Source organism: Actinia tenebrosa, unplaced genomic scaffold (assembly GCF_029948245.1).
Source record: "Actinia tenebrosa isolate PJP-AT-01 unplaced genomic scaffold, QUT_ActTen_1.0 PGA_scaffold3__52_contigs__length_22856419, whole genome shotgun sequence".
NCBI classification, from domain to species: domain Eukaryota; kingdom Metazoa; phylum Cnidaria; class Anthozoa; order Actiniaria; family Actiniidae; genus Actinia; species Actinia tenebrosa.
Genome location: NW_028292580.1, coordinates 21920551 through 21930464, shown reverse-complemented (window position 1 = coordinate 21930464; position 9914 = coordinate 21920551). Strand labels below are relative to the sequence as shown.

The window sequence follows — 9914 nt, the reverse complement described above, 5'->3', positions numbered from 1 at the left end:
TACTGAATAAATTAATTGTGTTTATTTATATCACGCTGTACAAAGATATTGGGAAAGAAAAGCAACAAGCTCAAAAAATCTGACAGGAAGCCTGGTATACATTACATGATTGTCCAACTTTTCATACGTCAATAATATACCTATAACACATAGGAGAGTGAAAATACAAGTGTTTTGATTTATCTGAGAAAGGAGTTTACCATCGAACTTGTTAGATTAATAATACTAAAATTGCAAAGTTTTATAGAGAATGCCCTTTTACTGATTCAGAAATGAATTTTTGAAACTTTAAGCATTTTCTTTTTGCAAAGAAATGTATGGGCATGGCATACACAAAAGCCTCGTTATCAGGCTGGGCACATACATTTCTTCGTAAACATTCCAAAAAATACTGAGTTTCAAAAAATGTATATCTTCTTCAGTTTTAAGGGAAATCTTAACGAAATTTTGCAGTTTTACTTAACTATGGATGTGACAAATTCGATAGCAAATACCTTTTTCAATTAACTCAAATATACTGCCATGCAAGCATGATATAGGAGTATATCACAAGAAAAAGCCAAGTTAGCATCTTAAATTGACTTTCACATTTTTAGAAATACTAAGGGTATGTTTGGCAAGTTGCTGGTTTTCGATTAGTCAAGAAAAGTCTTTGCATCTCATCATCTGCTCTGCATAGTGGTAAAATACAGACCAGCATGTGCTGTCAGCCAGAAAAATTCTATGGAAAACTTGTGCTTTAGCAGATGAATATTCTGAATGAGATAGCACTATGAGAATGGGAGGACCCACATAGCAAGCATGTGATATAATGTTATCATAAAAATACGATGAATCACACCCAATACAATATAGATAGAACGACAATAATATACAATAGAGTGCAAACAATTAATCCGTGAAACACTAATTACTAAATAGTACAAAATAGTGCTAATTAAAATAATAGAAAACAATGGAATTTGCTTGAAATTGTGGTATTTAGTATTACTAAAGTTTCATGGTTATATTGCTTGCATTCTAGACTTTCTGAACACATTAAATCAACTGAGGGTGCTATGTAGGTTTTCCCCCATGAGAATCATAACCCAAAATGTTTGGGTGCTTTTTGAAAGATTTCTATTACATCTTTAGGCAATGGCAATATTTCCTCTAAAACAGAAGTCAATGATTATGGTGTTAATGTTGCTAGTGGCTACACAACCATATTTTTTTCAATCTCGTTCAAGAAAAAAAGATTGGGTGGTTATCCCTGTGGTTTATTAGACTTGCTACAGTATTAGTATGTCAGTAATAATTTATAAAACTGTCTTAAAACTACTCATTTCTAAATTAATAATCATGGAGTGATTCATAATATATCGTCATTCAGTCAAATTCATTTTCAAATCAATTCTTCTTATAATGGCCCATTTTCGCTATTCTAGAAGAGTGCTTGCACACATTATAGGCGCTCCAAGGAAACAGCCTGCATGCAGACGGCAAGGTACAAATTGGGCTACATACAGGTTAAGGAAACATGGAATGATTGTAACTATTTTTCCTTTGAGCCTATATTGTTGTTGACTACTCAACCAAAATAACACAAATTGGCTATTATTTTAAAGTTTAAATTTAATATTTAGAGCAAGCCCCTGTCAGAGGTAAAGCAGCAAGATGTATCTATCACACTCAGTGAATAGTTATCGTATTTAGTAAAAATTTGTCAACTTGTTATTGAAATTTGTTAATTTGTTCTGCATGTAAGTGATGACCATAGTCAAAACTAACAAATGATGGTTGCCTTTCCAGAGAGATTCCCCTTGAGTTAAAGGCTTGTCAGATCATAGAATTTCATGTGAGGTTATTAAAAACAAAAGAAATGAACCAAAAGACCAAAATTGGAGCATTAGTGACAATAAAAAAACAAAAAATATCTTGTTCGCATTTATACATTATAACAAGGCTAAAAACAAAGGCTGATCCTTCACTTTCCAGTATAACTTTGACCAACTATTTTGAGCCAGAAATGGCCGAGCTAAAACTAATTTTGGCCAGTAATCATGGCCAGCTTTTATTTGAAGCCCTGCATCAAGATGTCACAGGTCTATGAATCGACGTACTACATAACTGATCATTATGATCCATAACAATAAATGTTGTGTTAAAATAATATTATTAGATGAACAAAACTATAAATAAATCATTGGGAAAGAAGTAGAATCTGGATGTTTCTTACGTGCAACAATAGTTAATAGATTATTAGCTATGGTGCAACAAAACAACGGTTCCAAGTTAAAAAAAACTTTGTAAATCAGAATAAAAAATTTGAAAAAAAGTCTGTAGTTCTAGAACTGTAGTCTTGTTACTATTCACTGAAGAAAATCCAGAATATTTAGATCGATCTATTACAAGGACAAAACATCGAAGCAGAAAACTCTCTCCCATTCATTTAAACACAAAGGGTATTAATTAAAAATCTCAAAATCAATTCTAAATCAAAATTCAAATCAATTCTTAAAACTACAGAGAAAAGTTTTCTCACATTGGCAAAAAAAAATTCTTAGTAGGAAAAAATATTGATACTTTATGATGAAACTTCTAACCAAGCTTTATGAATGTACCTCAGTCTCCGTCTGTACTTTGTCAATGCATTTCAACCATGCATGAACTCCCTCCATCAGAAAACAAGCTCAAAATACACATTTTATCAAGTAATGTGCTCGACATGCAGTGCCTAAGGAATGTGAAGTTTTTGACAAGTTTCTTTTTGGCTGAATCAAATTGTTTATCTGTGTAACCAGACACAGTCATGATGGTATTTCAGCTTTAGTTCAATTTACAGCAAAACACATCCCTTTTTCTTCTTCCTGTTCTTGGCTTCTGGAGTTTTTCTGTTTATCTGTCTTACCAAGTCATAAAATATCTCATTGACATTGATTTTTAACTTGGCTGAAGTTTCCAAGAATGTGCTACGAAAAAACGAGGGGAAAATCATATTTAAATATATGTATTCTTAAAGAATCCTTGGAGAGAATCAAAGCATAAAGCGTTTTCAAAGTTACGCCATCTTTCACACTCACTCCTAGAATGGACTAGGAAAGAGTTTGATCTACATGTGAACTCTGAGAGCAACAAATTTAAAGCAGGCTGCTGAATGAAACATTCATAATGATAGCTCCCTAGCTCATTTACTGCTTAAACGAAACATTAAACTTACCAGTTTGAAAATTGCTTAGCTAAATTTTGACCTTGATCTTTACCTACAACCCTTTCATCTTCTAAGTCGCACTTGTTCCCAACAAGAACCATGGGAACCTAGATATAAGAAGTTAGAGAAGTTAAAACATTTCATCCTTTATTCTTGCCCTACACTCAGGAAGTTGTGTGTCACTAATGGAAATCCTCGAGGGAATTATTTAAATAATATAGCAAAATGTTTCTAATTAATGTTTCTATTTCTTCATTTCAGTTTAGTCATTCTCATAAGAGCATTGAGACTTTGTAGAATGCTCCTAATAAAGTATTATCATTATTATTATTATTATTATTATAATCAACTACTAAATTCTAATTCGATCTTTGGGCTTTCATTTAGTTTGGAGCCTAGCTCTGCTGTGATTGTCCCACACTGTGATACGACAGCAAAAAGCTTTATAGTTTTTTTAAAAATTTTTTATTATTAATTATTGATTTGATGAAATTTTAATCATTTTCCCCCTTCGTTTGTTTGCTTTTATGTGTAAATGCGTATTTGCCTGTGTCTTCAATTCAAGTAGTTAGTTGTAAATTACCCATTTGTAGTACGATTTACAATATTGTAAGTGAAAAAAAAAAAAAAAGAAATAAAGTTTCCATTATTATACTATTAACAACTCTTCCACACTTACATCATCAGTATCTTTAACTCTTAAGATTTGTTCTCTTAAATCTTGAAGATCATTGAATGTTGATTGAGCTGTTATGGAGTACACCAAAACAAATCCTTGTCCATTTTTCATGTATAAATCACGCATTGCTGTAAATTGTTCCTGTTGAAAAAAGGAAAAAAAATTTAATTAATGCTACTTTTATAAATGACACTTTCAAGGGTTGCTCTTCCTTACTGCATACAATAACTGAAATAAATGCATGGTAGTTAATTTCATTTCATATAATATTAAACTTACATGTTCATAGTTTTTTAGATAGGTATTATTTTTATACAGATTATTACAATATATACATATATGTCTTTTTCTCTTTTCTTGGACCACAATGTAAACTACTAGTTCCCCAGAATGGCTTATAGGGTCTTAGATAGGTGTCCCCAATTAGTTTATTTTGTAATAAAAACGATGTGACACATTAATAAATTTATTATTATTATTATTAATTGTGTTTATCCAATAAATTTATTATTTATTAGTATTAAAACAAACTCAAATTTATTGACAACATGTTCATATAATTTTTGTTTTTTTAACTGACTTAATTATGACATTTATCAGACCACATACTTCTGAGATAATATATGTACATATCAAAATTTTGTTCCAATAAAATTCATGCTTCAATGAATTTATCATAATTTATTTTTTAAATACCTTGTCCTTGTTAAAGTAAAAAAAAACTACTTTTAAAAATTTTAAGGGATTAATGAACATACGGTTTTAAAGCTGCTTAGCATCATCATTCTCTAGTGAATGATTAGAATATTGCAAGATATAGGAATAAAGATAAATTCCTAAGGGATAAAAAAGCTTGATCTAGTTTTTAAACATACATGTAAAAATTAGTCGCACCCGAGAAATTAAGACCAAGAATAAAACTGTTTAAATGATTCAATATATCAATGACTTAATAATGAAAACTTCATATATATATATATATTATGTCTTTGTTAAAAATATGGAGCTTTCAGTGGACTTTTAAGCACATTGTATAACTCAAACTAATTGGTGAATAGGATTTTGCTTCAGTTATTAAAACGGTAAGTGGAACCAAAAAACAAACAAAAAGATAATAGAAAAATTAAAATTAATTAATATCAAAAGTACACAACTATTAACGGCTTTGCATTATTAGCAGTTAGAACGAGATTATTTAACCCGTGAAATAAAAATTATTAGTCAACGTGTAATAGTCAAATAGACACAAAAGAAAACAATGGAATTAGGGTCTACTAAAGCGTGTTAGTGTAATATCTATTTCACGGGTTTAGTGACTTCACTCTAACATACATGTATGTAGCAGAGGTTAAATTAATGATTGCCTAAGAAACTAGAAGAGGCCACCCACAATAAGAAATTGTTACTAATTCCAATCATGGTCATTATCATCATATCATTTTGCATTCATGTCAAACTTGATAGAGACTTATTTAGCATGAATGCCTCATTCAGATGCTTGTGTGAATAACATAATTTTTTTTTGAAAAGTTTATTTAAGGGACCAATAGGTCAAAACCAATGCACCTTTATACTGTATGTATATCTCCCCCTTATAGAATTTAAAATATTATCTTGAATAAAGAAAAATGCAAAAACCCAAAGAAAAAGCAATAAACTGTCTTTCTAAGTTATAGCCAACTCCTTGAAATTATCCTGGATCTGCCTACTAAGGATTAAGGAAATATGAAATGTTCAGTCTTTACTAAACACATAGTTTGATTTGGTATACTGATTGAATCAGTTACTATTTCAATGCTATATAATTTGACAAGCCTTGCCTAACACAATAGTGTTTGTCATAACAAAATAATGAGGCTTTCCAGAATTCCTCAGTACCTTTTCTTTTTACTAGGGGAGTGGACTGAGGACTTTTTATTTCTGCTTCATGCCAAATTTACGGAGAGGTTTATCCGTCAGTAAATATATTATATTAAACAGCCAATGGCAACATTTTTGGCTCGAAATGGAAATGGAATCCCTGCAAGGGAAACAAGACGTCATATGCTTGCACTTTGTGCTTGCCAATTTCTCCTTTAAAGGGCAGGTAGAGAAAAAGAGTGGATGACTCGTAGCAAGTCTACAAAATAACCTGATTTTGACATTAAGGCAAAATAAATCAAGGGTGTTGTAATGGGAATGCACTTCTACCTGAACTGTATATCATAAGTGAGGGAATTAAGCTAAGGGTGGTGTAGTGGGAGTGAGCTCACCTCTTACCTCTGGAGTCCCAGGTTTGATTTCTGGGTCTTTTCAAGGCTTTTCTTTGGGTTCCTGATTTGCTTCCCTTATAATATACAAAACCCAAAAACCTAACAGGCCAAATTCCAATTTGTGATCTGTGAGTTAACAGTGCCGTAACTTAGTTACCTCTGATGTATCAGGTTCAATAAAGTCAAGGGGCCAAGGACATGAAGGTGTGTGATCCAGAGCTAAGTCCAGTATCAAATCCAAGGAAATAGATCCCACAAATTACATATGGTCTGGCATCTATACAGTATATGTTTCAAACTAAAACTTGTAACATGTTCTGACAAATTAGAGGTCATATCCTTGTAAGTCCAACGTTCTATTTCCTTTTAAGATGATAAATAATTCTAAAGACAGCCCATCTTTACTCAATTCATTTGATAATAGGTAATTAAGATTATACAACAGTTGTCTACAAAGCGAGGTGTCGACCATCCTCGTTTAGGATAGCGTAAAAAAAATTTTTGCCATTAAATAACTATGATTTTAAGTAGTCTAGCGATAGCCAAAATTATGAATACTAAAGGCATTTAAAAGGTTCCAGAGACATATAATAAATCAAATCAAAATAATATATAATTGCAGGTTAGACGTTGTGTTTGAAGCAAGTTATGTCTTGAAAAAGACTTGTTCTAGTATCGAAAGATTGTCCACATTTTATAACGCCTGATCGCCCACTGTTCGATAATTTTTGATTTAAAACTATATTAACTAAATCTTTAACTTCTATAGAAGATAAAAAACAATATTATTAGAGAATAGGAAAAGTCTTGTACCAACTTGGTGTAGACATTGATTTGCAAGACGTTTCCTGTTGATCGCTTGCGGTTTGAAATTCGTAGAACGACTTTAATAAAATCAAATATCGAAAATAAAACTCACTGTGCCTGCTGTATCAAGTATTTCCAACATACACTGTTGTGCATCAACTTCCACTTGCTAAAAGAAAAAAGAAAAAGGAATCTTTAGTTGATATTTCCTCTAAAAATTCTCCCCAAGTGTTATTCATGGTCTCGTAAAACCTCAAGGAAGTCGATAGTTAGAAATCTTAGTTTAAAAAACGGCGAAAATTCGTTACCTTTCGATAAGAATCTTCAATCGTTGGGTCATACTTCTCGACAAATATCCCTTGAACGAACTGAACTGTCTATAAAGAAAAATAAAAATAATAATTGGTTAATAGAGCCTCCTCTTGAAAGATTTTCTTTGTATAGCCGTTGAACTGACTCGACAATTTTAAACTTGCAACGCCAGCCATTATTTCCGATCGAAGTAAAACGAGTTGCTTACCAGAGCACTTTTGCCTACACCTCCAGAACCAAGAACGACAAGTTTATATTCACGCATTTTCAAAAGAAACAGCTTTCAAAGTGAGGGACCTACAAGAAAACAAGGAGTCGCCATCTTAGTAAAGTAAAAACAACTCGGCCAAACCAAATCATTTTGGCTCGTTTTCCAAAATGGGAGGGGAAGCGAAGACAGCAAATTTACCTTATCTTGAGTAAGGGAGTCTAGAAAGCGAAAATTGTGGTTGTTTAAACAGAAAATTCAAGCCAACTCCTATATACACAAGACAAGTAGACGCTCCCAATCTTGGAAATAAGAACAAAATATCGGGCGTGTACGTCACTAAGTTATATATGACCTCGATCCTATGGGGCTATATTTAGGACTTACGGGGGTGGGTATAAAACATGACGCTCACAGTGGCCTCGGGATTCTTGTGTCTTTGGTCATCGGTTGCACTTAGAGAAAATTAATACAACTGAAAAAAAATCGATAAAAAATAATAATAAATGGATATATATATATATTCTAAATATATTTATCAATTTTTCGTGAAAGGTAAATTCAAGGTTTCTTGCATATCTAAATCTAATTGCCGAATCTTTAATCTATAAAGGTTGCCCATTCGACAGATATCAAATAAATATAAATCATAATTAAGAAAACAAAAAAACAAAACAAAATATTTCTTTTCCCGCCGGCTTGTTTTACTTTTTCAGACTGGCCATTAGTTAGATATAACTGTATAAAGTAGTTATTTTACCATCGAAATTTAAGGGTGAAAATTGAAATTGCATTTATTTCTTTATGGAGGAATTTTGATCTCTGAAGCAGACGTTTGTAGGGATTATTCCTAGGCGTTTCTAGGACAAAACATTTACTTTCCCAAATTTCATTTGAGTAACTTTTTATAAAGTATTTTTAATGTTGTAATCAAGAACTTTCTAAAATACCTGACTCGTTGTATCATGATTGCGTCACGAAAACACTTAACGATAAAGACGGTAACGCACGTTCACGTAACGCAGTGGTGCATGGTCTTTAAATAACGATCTTTTATTGATTAGAACGAAATGCGAGAGCTCGATACTTTGGAATCCTTCAAAAGAGCTCTGCAGCGAAAAACTTGCAATAGCACCCTTAAATAATTAGTTCTATAAATGAACATGTCTATTTTACATATTTACGCGTAATTAGGATACATTAATTAGCATAGGTAGATCGGATAGGTAGGTAGATATTAATATAAGTAGATAGCATATATAATTATATATTATTACATATCAAAATAGATAGTTTTATATTCTTTATTCATATTCATTGCTTTAATTCTAGCACGGCACGCCTGACAAGTAGTGTAACTGAGTCGTTTACCATGGATAAATAAAGTTAATTCCTTCATTAAGTCTAGGCCTACCCCTTCTCAGGCCTTCCCCCTCCCCCTTCCCTCCTCCCCCTTCCCCCCTCCCCCGAGAAACAGTTTTTATGAGAAGGTGGGATTTTGTAAGGGCGTAAAAACTTGTGCGCGTACCTATGGAAGAGTGCACGCAATCGAACTATGCCCATGACGTCCTTAACTCCACCTATTTCATTAATTAATCAATTAATTAGAGTTGTGTCGACTAATTAACAAAAGGCGTGTTAATCAGCTTTAATGCACATACCGTCATAATTTTTAGAAAATTGATTGTAATTGTAAGATATTTTCAACTTGAACCAATCATGCAGATTCAAAAGCGGATTCTTTGTTATTTATAATTAGTGGACTAATTAGTGCTAATTAGTGAACAGTACGCTAATCAACTTTGATAGGGTCTTTGAAGAAATTAACTTTCGTTTGACTCTGCCCCCCCCCAAAAAAAAAATCGCGGGTATGATTTTAGTGCCATGTCGTTCCTGTAACACGCACACGCGCGCCGGGAGTGTTTCGAATGTCGACGTCATTTCCGTGCTGTATACGTAAAAGTCCTGGTCAGCAGTGTGCACAATAAGACTATATAGCGAACCAATCATCGTTGCAGCAGTTTTCCCAGTGGAATTCAAATCTTGTACCACAAACCTGATAGTATCGACAATGGATAAATTTTCAGTTATTGCAAAGTATCGTGATTCGTTAGCCGGTCCCGCGATCAATCATTTGCCTCTCTGTCTGCCTCGGTACCGCGGTAAATAATTGCTCGTTCGCCACATAAAATTATTTTCAGTCAGCCTCATGCAATAATTGCTTCAGCTATATGCTGCACTTCAACATGCAATTAATGTCTAAAACATTTCATAGTCTGGGGAAAATAAGATACTGGCAAAGCACACTCTAAGTATTGGCGTAGCGCGGGGTACCGATCGTGACATATGTGTGAGTGGAGGGGCAGCGGAGGGAGCAATTCTTAAATTTGGCCACGGACAAGTTCGCGGAATTCAACTTTTGCGCTATATTACAGCTAATCGGCGAAGAGCATCAAGGTGAAAGAG

General features: G+C 33.0%; 1 protein-coding gene across 1 annotated transcript; it reads right to left on the bottom strand.

The window, feature by feature from the left end:
* On the bottom strand, positions 1 to 7784 carry LOC116295677 (ras-related protein Rap-1A). The gene is made up of 7 exons (XM_089035396.1): positions 7650 to 7784; positions 7449 to 7537; positions 7237 to 7305; positions 7041 to 7097; positions 3870 to 4010; positions 3200 to 3297; positions 1 to 2951 (listed from the first exon to the last, which is right to left on the bottom strand). Exons 2-7 carry the CDS (start codon positions 7503 to 7505, stop codon positions 2819 to 2821), a joined length of 555 nt encoding a protein of 184 aa, XP_088891522.1. The 5' UTR covers positions 7506 to 7537; positions 7650 to 7784; the 3' UTR covers positions 1 to 2818.
* Positions 7785 to 9914: the final 2130 nt, after the last annotated feature.